Raw genomic sequence first — 15,357 nt, forward strand, 5'->3', positions numbered from 1 at the left:
ATTCCCAGCCGCCCGTCTGTGGGTTGCCTGCTTGTTTATTATCCATCCACCTGGCACATTTCAGCTCTGTGAATTCAATAAGCCTCATCACCTCAGTTCACTGCGGTAGCCCGCGTGCCCGGCCCAGCAATAGCTGCTCAGCCTCGCAAGTACCGGGATTCCAGGCGTGTGCCCCCACGTCCAGCCCTATGAGAGGTTTTCATGGGAACTAATTTAGTTTGAGCATCAGAGGAAGCTAAAGATTATAAACATTATTTCGATTGTTTTTCTGCTAAAGCCTTCTTGATATGATAGCTAGGAATCCAACTAAAAAACTAAAAACATGTTTGACCCTGAATATACTTTCCATGATAATAACAGTTACACACACAGAGACACACACACACACACACACACTGAAATGCAATTGAAAACTGGAGCTGCATTTGACTTGACTTCTAAAGGTGTAAAATCCTTTCTCATTCCCCAAATTACACACAAGCAACTGGGTCTAACCTGAGCCACGAGGACACATCTGGGAGGACCGCTCCGCCTCTGCACCTCGGCTTCCCTGCAGCTGTGAGACTTCTCCGTCTGATTTCTTTCTCTCTCCCCATTTCTCTCTTGCAGGAACGATGGGGAACCAAATGAGTGTTCCGCAAAGAGCCGAAGACCCGGAGTTGGACTCAGAAGCTGGCACTAATAAGGTAGGACTGTCACGGTCACGGGGACATCGGTCACCAGGAGGGAGACTCGGGGAGAGGGGCAGTGGCCGGCCCGGTGCTCACCAGACAGATGGCCGGGCAGGCCGCTGTTCTCACGGGCATCCGGCTATTCTCAGATCTCTGGAGTCCATCTCGGAGCTGGTGAATTTGCAGGTGTTAGGGCCCCTCTTAAGATCAAATCAGAAATTGCAGGTGGGCGCCTCTGGCCCCGCGACTAGAAGGACCTCCACCGCTGATCCTAGGAGGCCCATTTGTGCCTACACCCGGATGGGTTCTCAGCTGTAGGATTTTGTAGGGTCCCCTTGGCGACCCCTGGGGATTCCTGGGATATTTTTGGTAGCCCCTTCTCAGGAACCGAATAGTTCTGGCATATAACATGCAGAGGCCAGGGCTGCTGGTAAACACCTCGCGGCTCAGAGGCTGCTCTGTGGCAAAGAATTCGCCCCAAATGTTCACAGCGCCGACGGTGGGGACCCCAGCTTCAACTCAGTGGTTCCAGATCTCAGCTGGGAGACTTGGGGTGCCGTGTAGCCCTGGAGACGGAAGGAACCAGGAGCCCCACGCTTCAAAGCTTCTCATTGTCGGAACCTGCGGCCAGGGTGGGATCTGCGGCCTTAGAAGGCGCAGGACACACAATCATTTCTCCTCGGCTCTTTTCTACCCGGAAAGCAAAAAGCCGAAATTTCTACCATCGGAGCTGTTTTCTTTCAATTCAGTTTAAGCCTTGGAGCCTTAACGTGGAAACCCCCACTGGAGATGGCCTAAGAACTGGTACTGGCCCGAGCAGAGGGATTCCCCGCTCAAAACGGGAGGCTGGACTTAAAAGAAAGCCTCACATATCAACGAGAACAACGGGCCTGAAATCTGGATGCACCACGGCATCGTTAGCCGAGGTGCTTTGGAACCTCGGGCCCCACCTGACATCGACTAAAATTGCAATCTTAGGTCTCAGGTGTTCATCCCCCAGGTTGTTTTTCAAGCTTCCCAAATGATTCTTATTCCAGCTAATTCGGCTCCCGACATCGGGTCTCCAGGAGCCAGGGACTGAGAAAAGGCATGTAAGTCAGGCGTGGTGGCCTCGCTTGTCATCCCCGCGCTTGGGAGGCGGAGACAGGAGGATCAGGCCGGTTCAAAGCCAGCCCCACTGGCTTAAGAGACCCTGTTTCAAAAAAATATATATATATAGGTCTGGGAGTGTAGCCCGGAGGTAGAAGGGCTTCCGGGAACCCCCAGTACCACCAAAACAAAAAAAAAAAGAAGAAAAAGAAACAAAAAAGAAAAAGAAAAGGCATGTAAGCCAGACGTCATGGTGCACAGCTGTCATCCCAGAACTTGAGAGGCTGAGACAGGAGGATCCCAGGTCTGAGGCCAGCCTCAGCAACTTAGCAAGACCCTGTCTCAAAATTAAAAATAAAAGGGCTGGGGGGAATAGTTCAAAGCTAGCATTCCCCTAGGTTCAATCCCCAGTACTACTCCCAAGATGGGACAGGAAGCTTAGAAATAAAACACTCCTGGATTCAATCCCCAGTGCCACACACACACACACACACACACACACACACACACACACACAGTGATAGCAAAATAAGATACTTTATGTAAAACACACTTAACAAGTAAATAATATTCAATTAATGTCAGTTATTAGGGGCTCAATTTAAATACACTTGACAAGTAAACGATACTCAATGTTAATTACTAGGGGTTCAATTTATTTTATTGCCAAAATGACATTATATAACATTTGTTCGCGACTGTTTTTCTTCCCATGTGAACCTACATATGTGTGTATACTTTTTAAAATATCTCTATTCAATAACAGAAAATGAAAAAAGTCAGGGCGGGCTCTAAGGTTAGAAAGAGGTTGCGATCTTAAAGATATATATATATTGCTGAGATGTAGCTCGGAAGTAAAAATGCCCCTGGGTTTCATTCTCAGCACCACCAATAAATAAATAAATAAATAAATAGCGACACCTGTTTCATTTCATTCCAGGTGGTACCCAACAGTGCGTGTGACCAGAACGGTGTCCCGGTGATTGTGTCGACTCACTCCTTTACACACTACGACGAAGGTCAGTATCACGCGGGGCGGCCGCTCCTGGTACTAGAGCTTTTCAGAAGCTTCTCAGCTACTCGAGCTGCCCTGTGAAGGCGTACAAAAATAGAAAAGGGAAGCCAGGGCTCCCTTCCGAAGCTCGCTGGGACTCATTTCCTGGGGTGGCCGTAAGAGAGCCGACCCAACGGTGGGCTTAAACGACAATTTCTTTCTTACTGTGCCGGGTGGAGGCCCGAGTTGGGGCCGGCGGGATGGGCCTCCTCCCAGCCATTCCCCCTGGCTTGGGAGCGCATGGTCTCCACACAGCACTCTCCCTGCTCGCCTGAGTCCGAGCCCCTGTTATAAGGAGATGGTCCTCCTGGGGTCAAAACCATGCTGGTGACCTACGCTCGGATTCCCGGGGAGTTCGAAGCACCGCGTCTTTAGGAGGAGACGATTCAACCCAGGACAGTCCTGGTCTCTTCTGAGCACAGAGGGGGGACAGACCGCTTCCAGCTCCTTGGGGGAGGCCCCAGCTGGCAGGCGTGGGGTTGCGCTTGCACCACACAGGGCTCCTCGGCGGCCACCTGGGAGCCATCGGGGAGTCTGGACCGGCGGCGCTGCGGGGTGCCCTGGCGAGTCAGCTCTGGCACGTACGTGAGCACAACCACCTTCCTCAGAACTTCTGAATATTGTGATACAGGTGTGTGTGTGTGTGTGTGTGTGTGTGTGTGTGTGTGTGAATAGTGAACGGAACTCTGAGGGAGGCTCATGTTTTTGCTTCTCTCTTCTCTCTCTCCTCTCCTTCTCTCTCTCCTCTCTCTCCTTCTCTCTCTCTCATATATTTCTTTCTTTCCCATGTGGCACTGGGAATCGAACCCAGAAACATTCTACCTCTGAGCTACACGTCCAGCCCCTTTTTCTGTTTTGTTTTGTTCTGTTTGAAACACAGTCTCGCTGGGTTCCTTTCAATCCTGCTTCTTGCTGGCGGCAGCCTCAAACCTGCGATCCTTCTGTCTCTGCCTCCCCAGTGCTGGGATTCGAGGCGTGCGCCACCATGACACGCTTCTTGCTTTGACTGAGAGGACCTAGCGCTTAATTGTCCCTGAAACTTCTGTCTCCGAGTTTCATACTTCTGAGGACCAAATGGCTTTCCTGTCTATCTCATCGTTCTCAGACTTCCAAGAGCACTTACGTTTATGGCCATAAACCACTGGAGTAGCTCCTTTCCTTCTTTCTGGCCTCCATCGAAAAATAGAAAAAGAAGCTCCGGGATGTTGAGGACTTGCCCAGGATCGCACAGCTTAGCAATAGAGAGCCGCCATCTTTAATGCTTATTCCAAAATTCTCACTATTCCCCTCTTCCCCACGACTGTCACACGGCTTTATAGCAAAGGACCTGACGGAGGAAGCATTTCAGTCAAGACAGAGAGTAAAGTAGGTGGACACTGGACGCCAACTTCCCTGTGAGGAGATGGAGCGTGCATCCTGCGTGGTGCACTAGCTAGCATCCTGCCTCTGGCCCTCCAGGCCTGGGGGCCAGGGTGTGTGTGTGTGTGTGTGTGTGTGTGTGTGTTACTGGGGATTGAACCCAGAGGCATTTTACCTCCAAGCTATACACCCAGCCCCTTTTATTTATTTGTTTGTTTGTTTGTTTGTTTGTTTTTGAACCGTGGTCTCACTAAATTGGTGAGGGTCTCACTAAGTTGCCCAGGCTAGCCTCAAACCTGTGATCCTCCTGTCTCAGCCTCCCAAAGTACTGGGATCATAGGCATGCGCCACCACGTCTGGCTTCGGTACTCTTAACATTCCATGCTAACATAAGTCTTAGAGTAATAGACAGAACATGGAGTTCGGAGTGGTTTCTGCCCGCTCGGCTGCTCCCCACTCACTGGGCAGCCTCGGGACGGTCGCTCGACCTCTCTGGGTCAGCGTTTCATTTCTGAATGCTGCTGATGCCAGCTGATGTACGTGGCATTCATTGAGGGTGTTGTATTTCACCCTCCTATGGGCTTCAAAAATAATCGTCTTTAAAAAATGTACGATACGAGGTAGGTTCTTTGACTTGTCTCATTTTACCAGCAAGTGGAGGCAGAGGAAATAAAATAACTTGGATTCAGATAGATATTCTAAATGTGAGTGATTATCCCCAGGAGACACTGGGCACCGTCTAGAGACATCACAGTGGAGGAGGTCATGGGCATCATCAAAAATATATATATATATTTTTTTTTATTGGTGCACTGTATTCATACATCATAGTGGGATACAAACTTTTGTAGACATACATGCACACATCGCCCAGTCAGCCCCCACCCGATCCCCACCCCATTCCCTCCCCATCCCTCCCTCCCATGCTTGGCTTAGTAGTTGACATCTAGTATTATAGCAATTTATCCAAAATTAACAATGATAATCTCACATAACAGTTTCATTTGTCTGATACCAAGCTTTTGATGACTTAAAGATAACATTTCAATATTTCTTTTTACTTTCTTTCTTACCAGAGAATATTTTTTTCTGTTTTTTTTTATGTGAAACTATCATATATTTATATATTTATTTTTCAGAAAAAAACTCTATCCTAATATGGAATATGGACTCTAGATACCCAAAACGATCTTGAAAAAGAACAAAGCTAGAAGATATATATTTTCTGATTTCAAACCATATAAAGCTACAATAATTGAAACAGTGTAGTACTATTCTAAAGGCAGATATATAAACCATTGGAGTTAAATAAAAGCCTAGAGCTAAATTCTTCCCTATATTGTCAAGTTATTTTTGACAAGGTTTCCACGAACATTTGGTGGTAGAAATAATAATATTTTAACTAAATATTGTTGAAACATAATAATTACATGGAAAAGAATAAAGTTGGACCCTTACCTAATCCCATATACAAATATTAACTCAAAATAGATAAGAGACCTAAATATAAATCTTAAGACTATAAACTTTTAGGAGAAAATCTGGGTCATAAAACCTCACAATACTGAAATTGGCAGTGATTTCTTGGATATGATTTCAATGGCACAGGCAACAGAAGAGTATACAAACTCCCTAAAAAATAAAAAAAATATTGTATATCCAAAGACAATGTAAACAGAGTTAACAGTTACTGATAGAATGGGATAAAATATTTCCAAATGCTATATCTGAAGGTATATTAATATTCCAACTAGAAATCCTAAAAATTAACAACAATAAAGGCAAACAATACCATTTAGAGACAGGTAAAAGACTAACATAAGTAATGAATCTCCACAGATAACCAATCTTAGTTGTCTGTTGGATGGAAAATCTTATTTCTCTGGTTCTGGTGTGTGTTATCTATTTCTTCTTTGTAGTTAATCTCTTTGAGTATTTTCTCTAGTGCTGGTTTTGAAGACAAAAATTCCTTCAGTTTCTGTTTGTCATGGAAGCTTCTTATTTTTCCATCTAATTTGATAGAAAGTTTTGCTGGGTAGGAAATTTTTGGCTGGAAGTTGTTTTCTTTCAGAGTTTGGAATATGTTACTCCAAGCCCTTCTGGCTCTCATGACTTGGTTTGGGAAGTCTGGAGTGATTCTAATTGGTTTGCCTCTGAATGTCACTTGGCCCTTTGTTTTTGTTGCCTTTAAGATTCTCTGCTTGGCTTCCACATTGGTCATTTTGACAATTATGTGGCGTGGGGATCCTCTTCTCTGATCCTGTCTAAAGGGAGTTCTATAAGTTTCCTGGACCTGTGTATCAACCTCTTGCTCTGTTTGGAAATTTTTCTGCTGTTACTTCCTTGAAGAGATTGTTGATCCCTTTGGTTTCACTTTCTTTTCCCTCCTCTATTCCAATTATTCTTAGGTTAGCTCTCTTAAAATGGGCCCATATTTCTTCAATATCAGATTCCTGCTGTCGGATATTTTTTTCTAGATTAGAAACTATGCGTTCATTTTTGGAATGATCATCTTCTAAGAGCGAGATTCTGTTCTCCATGTGTTCTAATCGGTTGTTTGTTATTTGAATTGAGGCCTTTACTTCATTAATTGCATCCTTTATCTCTTTTTGGCTCTCTCTGAGTTCTTTTCGAAGCACCTCTATTATTTCTACAATTATTTTCCTGATTTGATCTTCTAGAAATCTCTGATTTTCTGTTTTATCGGGTTCTGATGTGGGGTTGTGGGCATTCATTGCTCCAGTATTATTCCTCTTTCCCATGATTTCGGAAGTTTGTGCCTTCTCTGGGTTCTTCCCTTGGGTCACTATGACTTCACTTAAGGTGTTCTGGATCTCGAGTCTGTAGTATCTCAGACCCCACTACTCCTTTACTGGGTTGTATCACAGTCTCCGACCCAGGGAGTCGATAGAGGCTGCTTTAGACTGTGGGGGGTGCCAGGTTGCACGTTCTCCTATGGTGTGATATCTCTGCCACCGCCACTCCCCCACTGGGTCAAGTCCCAGGGAGTACAGTACTGGGATTTCTCCTCTGTGGCCCGCAATTTGACTCACTGTTCTTGAGTACGCAGATTTAGCTGTACTGGACTCGTTGAATTCGCTGCTGCTGCCGCCAGTGCCAATATGGCGCCGCTGCCATGCCCTCGGCCGTGAGGCTGGCGTATTTCTTCTTGGTTTTGATTTCCACTCTGAATCCCTGCAGCGTGTGCTGAGCTCAGCCACTGGGAGCTTTAGATTTTACCTGCGCCGAGAAATCCCGCCTGGCTGTTCCACAGCGGCTCACCTCGGCTTGTTGTAGCCGTCCGGTGAAGTCGCCGCTGCCGCCGGCAGTATGGCACTGCTGCCACGTCCTCAGGCGTGAGGCCGGTGTATCTCCTCTGTGGCTCTGAGCTCTGTTCTCAGTCCGCTTTCTCTCTGGAGCCTGGTGATTTTTTTGTTTCTCTGGTGATGGTGTTTTCTGGCTATGAAAGGCGCTGATTTTGTGGTAATGGAGATTGGTTGTTAGCGGGGCTCTTAAGCCCCGCTTTTCTCGGTCGCCATCTTCCCAGAAGTTTATATTTATTATTTTTGTGCATGTGTATGGTTCTGGGGATTGAACTCAAACGCATTCTACCTCTGAGCTACACCTGCAGCCCTATTTTATTCTTATTTTGAAACAGGGTCTCCTAGGTTATTAGAGTCTAGCTACTGCTGAGACTGTCCTCGAACCTGAGAGCCTCCTGTCTCAGCCTCCCAAGTACCGGGATGACAAGCGTGCGCCACCAGACCTGGTTCCAGGGATCCCCATTATAAAGAAAGGTTGACCCCTGCGGACGGCAGTGCTAAGGTTTCAAGATATCGCTGTGGCTCCCAAGTTCTCTACCACCGTCCTGCTTCCCACGGGGCCCACAGAAGATAAAAGGGACAGTTGTTAAGGCTGAGTGTAACGCCTGCAGTGCCCGCCGCTAGTGACCTGGCAATGGCCGCCTCCAAGAAGAGCGGGGCAGCAGGCGTCTAAGAACAAGACAGCGCCCATAGCCGGCTTTTGTGCACCCCCCGCCCGGACTCCATCATTCGCCCCAGAGTTTCCTGGCCGGCTGAATAACCGCTGCTTATGTTTGCATTTACAGTCGATCTGGGAATCAGTCTCCAGGAAGACAATGTGGCCACTTCTTCCCCCGAGACGCCGGAGAGCCGCGCCATGGCCCAGGCTAACGGGGAGAATATTGGGAAAGAGGCCAGCCCCGAGGCCCCAGCTGCGAAATCTCGCTTTTTCTTGACATTCTCGCGGCCTGTACCAGGGCGTACCGGAGACCAAGGCACGGATTCATCAGCTCAGCTTGATGTCAGCCCAGACACAGCCCCCGGGAACAAAGGACCGAGTGAGCAGCCTCCGCTTCCGGGAGCAGGGGCACCTGGCCCGGGCCGGGTGGAGGATAAAAGCCCCGCGCCCACCCCGGCCCCGGCCGGCTCTGCCCACCACGCACCTGAGGCAGGGACAGCCGCACCCTCCAAGCCCAGGGACGCTGTGGGCTTTCTGGACAGATTCTTCAAGTTGGACAAGGGACAAGACAAGAAGACAGCGGTTGACGACCCGCAACAAACCAGGAGTGGAGAGGATCGAGAGGAGACCCAGGAGGTTCCTGGAGGGTCAGGACCCAGCGATGCTGTCCACACAGGAAAGGTGAGTGTCCCAGGGACCCCTGTCCCCCCACACAGCACATCTGCCGGGACAGATGTCGCCCTATACGCACCTCAGGTCCTAGCAAGGTGTCAGGCGTCCACCCCTCTAGCGCAGATAGCGCAGGCGGGGCGGCGACTCCCAGAACATCTGCTTGGGAAACAGTAACAGCTGTAACATCTGTTTGGTGTAGAAGGGAAGAGGAGGTGCGTTGCATACAGATGGATTCGCCCTCCCGCTGCTCAGAGCCAGAGGCAGACAGATTGCGTTTATGATCAATAAAGTCTGGACAGACAGGCATTAGTGGAATAAAAATGGTTCCTGAAGACTTAAATGCCCTGCCTGGTCTCGGGAGCGCATGTGACAGGCGCGTGGTGACGGGGTTTACCTGGGACCACTACATTCCTTCCACGTAAGGGTCCCCATTGATCTTTAACTATCGCTGGCGTTTAGGTATGGGTTTACGGCTCTGGGCAGGCTATTTACGTCCTAATTATTTCCCAACATGCCAGAGTAATGCTTTTGTAAAAATTAGATTTTTTTTTTCTTTGAAACGGAGGTATCCTGAATCCGTCGCTTTCTTTCCTGAGCCAAGAAAGGCAAGCTTTTCCGACATTAAAAAGAGCATTTAACATTTATCCTTCAAAGAGGTTGTTTGTATTCAGGGCAGGAAAAGAACTCCGTGAATGTAGAAGGAAATCGAAGTTGATACATTATACTTTGAAGGCACTCTTTTTCTTGGCTAACTGACATTTTTAAATAACAATATTTTTAAAAACTTAGGTCTAACGTTAAGGGGCTGTCGCTCAGTTTAGAACCAGAAAAACACTAGATGGGCTCAGTATTTTTTTTTTATGACATGGCTAAATATCACTGCTGTCCATATGTCTGTCTTAATAACAATGTATTGATATATTTACTGCCAAGGTACTGATAATAACACTGGCTGCCATTTATTGAGCGCTTACTGTATGCCAGCCTCTGTTCTAAGCACTGTGCACGCATTAATTTTTTTCTTAATGAAAATGAGTGTCACGTTAACCTGTGGTCATAATGATCCGGGGCGGCGTCAGGAATCATGTTGTGACTATCGGTCACCAGTTGAAAACTCTGAATTGGGGAAAAGATAATAAGGCTGAGGCTTGAGATTCTCCTATCGACATTCTTGCTCTTTCTCCCAATTTTTGGCTAAAAGGGATCATTTTAAAAATTCCTTTCAGCCGGGCGTGGTGGCGCACACTTGTAATCCCCGCGCTTGGGAGGCAGAGACAGGAGGATCGCGCAGGTTCGAGCCAGCCGCGCGCGCTGGCTTAGGAGACCCTGTTTCCAAATAAAAAAAGTATAAAAAATAGGTCTGGGAGTGTAGCCCGGAGGTAGAAGGGCTTCCAGAAACCCCAGTACCACCAAAAAAAAAAAAAAAATTCCTTTCAAAAGTTTAAAAAAAAAATTTTTTTCCTTCAAACTTGGTATGGTAACACACACCTATAACCCCAGTACTTGGGAGACCAAAAATAGCGGGTCAGAGGCCAGCCTCAGCAACTTGGGGAGACCTTTAGCAACTCAGCAAGACCTTGTTTCAAAATAAAAAAATAAAAAGGGCTATGGGTGTGTGTAGCTCAGAGGTAGTAATGCCCCTGGGGTCTGCCCCATATCAAAAACAATTCGCTTCAAATAGCCACTTCCCAAACTGTACCACTTCAAGAAGCCAACCAAATATCTTTTGTATAATTAGAAGTAAACCTTCCCACGTAGCCAGGGGTGAGTTCTTTACCAAGGGTGGCACTGTACCGGGCGCAGGAGGGCACAGGGCCACGTAGGGGAAGAGGCACAGGCCCTCTACCCATGGCGTTTGGTGATCAGAGAGAAACAGGCCTGAGTAAACCTGTGTTTGCGGCATGAGGAGCCCGGGCTCTCCAGGAGTAACGCTGGAGCCTGTCCAGACCCGGAGAGTCACCTCGCTGCCGGGGACCGGTGCGTCCAGCACGAGCCAGGCGCCCTCCCTGAGCTCAGAAACCGGACTTTCCACCATTGGCCAGAGAGTCCTAACATCATTCTGAGGCCGTGGCTTCTGGCAGTCACCTCTTTCTGTCACATAGTCATCGAAAGCCAATCCCTCGCTCGAATTAGAAAAATATTGTGATTTATGGGAAAAGAAGGGGGAGGGTCTTCGTTTTACCCACCTTTGCATGGGGTCTCGTGTTTCATCCAAATATCCTTTTTTTTTTTTTTTTTTTTTTTTGCGGTACTGGGGATGGAACCCAGGGACGTTCTACCTCCAAGCTACATCCCCAGCCCTTTTTAAATTCTTATTTTATTTTATTTTATTTTTGGTGGTACTGAGGGTGGAACCCAGGGGCTTTCTACCTCCAGGCTACACTCCCAGACCTATTTTATATTTTATTTGGAAAGAGAGTCTCAGTTGCTGAGAGCCTCACTAAGTAGCCAAGGCTGGCTTCGAACCCGTGCGATCCTCCTGTCTCAGCCTCCCAAGCACGGGGATTACAAGCGTGCCCACCACGCCCGGCTTTTATTCTTTATTTTGAAACAGAATCTCGCTGAGTTGCAGAGGGCCTCACTAAGTAGCTGAGGCTGTCCTCGAACCGCAATCCTCCTGTTTTATCCTTCCAAATGCTGGGATCACAAGCGTGCGCCCCCATGCCTGGCTGCAGATCTCCCACTTCATGGGGCACGCCAGCTCCACCTCTGACAACTGATCCTCCCGTGCGTCTAATCACGAGCCTAGAATGCTCCATCTCCTCCTCGTCTTGGAAAAGCGCAGGAAGGCTTTAGAGTCCTGCTTTACTAACTCAGCTCCCTTTGCTGGGAGTAAATACTTAGGAGACGGCACCTCGATTTGAATGGAACGGGTTCTGGGAAGAGATCTCAGTCAGAAAGTGGAGCTTGGCCGGGCGTGGTGGCGCACGCTTGTCATCCCCGCGCTTGGGAGGCAGAAACAGGAGGATCGTGCAGGTTTGAAGCCAGCCACACTGGCATAAGAGACCCTGATTCAAAAATATAAAATAGGTCTGGGAGTGTAGCCTGGAGGTAGAAGGGCTTCCAGGAACCCCAGTACCACCAGAAAAAAAAGAAAGAAAAGAAAGTGGACCTTGTCTTGGAACCATAACAGGTGTCTAATGTCGTTAAGCCCAGGGTGACATTGGGAAGGTTTAATACTTTAATACTTTGGAGGGATATATAAAACACCCCACAACCAGGGTATATCTAATAGATGTATATAATTGAGGTATATAGCATATAATACCCAATACTTTGGGGTAGGTAGATATAATACCCCCAAATTACAATCTGTCTTCCTTTCTGCATGGGGATTTATAATATATGATACCCAAAACTTTTAGGTGGGTATATATTTGCCCCAAAATTGCAACCTATCTTTCTTTTTGCATCCGAGCTAGCTTCCCGGATTCACCGATGGAAACCGTCTCTGATTTTGTTCCACTCCGAGCTTTCACTCTTGGCTGATGGAGGCATCATTGTGGTGCGAGCTGCTCGGTGCCCACCCTGTACTCTGAACACATAAAACATTAGAACGATATAAAATGGCCACTTGTCCTTCATGGCTATTCAAATACATTATCCACAAGGATTTTTAAGCAAACACACACACACACACACACACACACACACACACACACACACACACAATAGCCTTCTGATTTGTTAAGGCTGCTCCTCTGATCTCTGACTGCACGGCTCTGTATTTGGGGTGGGGGACCTGTTTGTATGTAATAAGAGAATACGGGGCCTCAGAAAGCGGCGTGAATCCAGCTTCCCGATCAATGGCTTTCTTGGTGTGAGTACCACATTATGCGTAGATAGCGTCAATGTATTGATTGAGAACTCTCGGGGGAAGTTCTGCCCTGGGCTCGGCCCTCCCCGGGAGCCCTGCTCCCCGCTTGCCTCGCAGGCTCCTCACTGGACTGGGTTCCAGCCGCGAACCCGCAGGGCCATGAACGGGGACGAGATGCGGCCGGTGCGTGGTGGGCACACACAGATCGTGTGTGTTTTCCGGATGACAATCTGATTTTTGTGCCTTAGAAAACGACATTCAGAGCATAGAGCGTCACTTAAAACAAGGCAAGAATTCATGAACAAACGGACCATTTACGACGCGGGCCAGAGAAAAGAGAAATGCTGTGCCCCAGAGGATTCAATAAAACCAACAGGTTGACAGAAAGAAGATTTGATTTTCCCCTCCCCCGCCCCCACTCGCTGAGCCAGACTCTAAGATGGGCTTTTATGAGATTCATCACGCACGCGCAAAGGGGCCGTGAACTAGAGAATCTGATCTTTACTAATTAAAAAGAATCTAGCATCCCGTGGTGCTGCGAGAGGGGCCTTGTGAGGGACCAGGGGAGGGGCAGGGGATAGAGTAACGCCAATAGGCTGCTTCAGACGATTTAAGAAGAATATTTCTTTAACAAATTTAGTTAAGTCCTGCCATTATAACTCAAGTGCCAACCTCATGCAAGTCAGAAATGATGAATTCGTGGTCCTAGTCCAAGGAGAGTATCAGATACAAAGAGACATAAATGCTTAGGGGATGTTGTCATAAGAACATTGCTCCCAAATTCACTCAGGTTACAAATACAGAGAATACTTCTGCGCTGCCTGGGGCAGTGCGTGCCTGTCATCCCAGTACTTGGGAGGCTGAGATAGGAAGACTGAAGGTTCGAGGACAGCCTCGGCAAGTTGGTGAGACCCTCGGCAATTTAGCGAGATCCTGTTTCAAAATTAAAAATAGGACTGGGCCTGTGGCTCAGAAGTAGAATGCCCCTGGGTTCCGTCTCCAGTATAGCTGGGCGTGGTGGCGCACGCTTGTCATCCCAATACTTGGGAGGCTGAGACAGGAGGATCGCAGGTTCACAGCCAGCCTCAGCAACCCCCTGAGGTCCTCTGCAACTCAGCGAGATCCTGCTTCAAAATAAAAAATAAAATTGGGCTTGGGGGGGGCTGGGCGTGGTGGCGCACGCTTGTCATCCCCGCGCTTGGGAGGCAGAGACAGGAGGATCGCGCAGGTTCGAAGCCAGCCGCGCGCGCTGGCTTAGGAGACCCTGTTTCCAAATAAAAATGTAAAAATAGGTCTGGGAGTGTAGCCCAGAGGTAGAAGGGCTTCCAGGAACCCCAGTACCACCAAAAAATAAAAAGTAGAATGCCCTTGAGTTCAATTCTTGGTACCACATACACACACACACACACAAAAAAAAAAACACTCCAGTATACACATACACACACACACACACACACACACACACACACACACACAACAACTCAATGTTTTTAATTCAGTGTGGCACCTGCCTCCTCCCTTCAAAGCGGCCGTCAAGTCCCCATAGACTCCGTGCGTATCCAAGCAGCTCTGATCTCAGTTTCACTGACACAGCAAGGGACACCTGCCGTCTTAAAACACTGTCCACACTTGGCTTCCAGATCCTCAGCCTCCTTGATCCTTGGCCACTAACAGGAATCCTTGATTCCTGTTGTCAACCTCATGGTCTGGACGCTGGAGCCCCCCAGGGTCTTTTCTAACTAGATTCCTGGAGACCCCCATCCACCCCACCCCAAAGGATTGAATACAGCCGCCTGCCGACCAGCTTCTCGATCTTGCCTAGATGGGGCCCTAAAGCCCGGCCCCCAGGGCCCCGTCACCTCCTCTGGGGATGGAACCCAGGGGCATTCTACCTCCGAGCTACACCCACTGCCCTATTTTTATTCTTTATTTTGAAACAGGGTCTCATTGAGTTGCAAAGGGCCTCACTAAGTAGCTGAGGCTGGCCTGGAACCAGGATCCTCCGGTCTCAGCCTCCCAAATGCTGAGGTTACAGGCGTGCACCGCCATGCCCAGCTCTCGATTATATTTTTAAGTTGATACTAGTTTACAGCTATATTTTCATCTAGAATTCCTTATTTCCGACATTCCTGAGAAATAGAAAGTTTTGTTCTTTATTTCCAAGTAGGAAGTGAAGGGTGCCCGTCTCCTGAGATGGGGGATCCACTCCCCACCGGCCCAGGTCCCCGGCCTCCCTAGAACCGCCTCCCGGGCAGCCATGTCAGCTGTGTTTCATTGAACACATGCATGGCGATTTTGCTTGTGTTAGAATTCCGAGCTGAGGACCATATTTCCATCAGACTACTTTCTTTCGTTCTTTCTTTTTTCTTTCTTCCTTTCTTTCTTTCTTTCTTTTCTTTTCTTTCTTTTACTTTTTTTTTTTTTTTTTTTTTGGTGGTACTGGGGTTCCTGGAAACCCTTCTACTTCCGGGCTACACTCCCAGACCTATTTTGTATACTTTTTTATTTGGAAATAGGGTCTCTTAAGCCAGCGCGGCTGGCTTCGAACCTGCGCGATCCTCCTGTCTCCGCCTCCCAAGCGCGGGGATGACAAGCGTGCGCCACCGCGTCTGACTACTTTATTTCTTTATAGCACTTAACCGCGGTTGGAGCTATGTAGGCGACTGTCTGCTTGCTAAACTGTGGGTACTCCCAGCCTGAGAACCAATCAGTGG

General features: G+C 48.1%; 1 protein-coding gene across 1 annotated transcript in view; it reads left to right on the plus strand.

Annotated features, from left to right (window-relative positions):
- Positions 1 to 614: 614 nt before the first annotated feature.
- The window catches only part of BCAS1 (brain enriched myelin associated protein 1), a gene marked incomplete at both ends in the record, with an annotated part of 90,742 nt that continues 75,999 nt past the window's right edge, over positions 615 to 15,357 (plus strand). The window contains 4 exons of the mRNA XM_080716487.1: positions 615 to 686; positions 2,704 to 2,779; positions 8,282 to 8,835; positions 12,761 to 12,826. Coding sequence (XP_080572613.1) covers positions 615 to 686; positions 2,704 to 2,779; positions 8,282 to 8,835; positions 12,761 to 12,826 — 768 coding nt within the window. The remainder of the gene's footprint in view (positions 687 to 2,703; positions 2,780 to 8,281; positions 8,836 to 12,760; positions 12,827 to 15,357) is intronic.

Source organism: Muscardinus avellanarius, assembly GCF_963383645.1.
Source record: "Muscardinus avellanarius genome assembly, chromosome: 19".
Taxonomy (NCBI): domain Eukaryota; kingdom Metazoa; phylum Chordata; class Mammalia; order Rodentia; family Gliridae; genus Muscardinus; species Muscardinus avellanarius.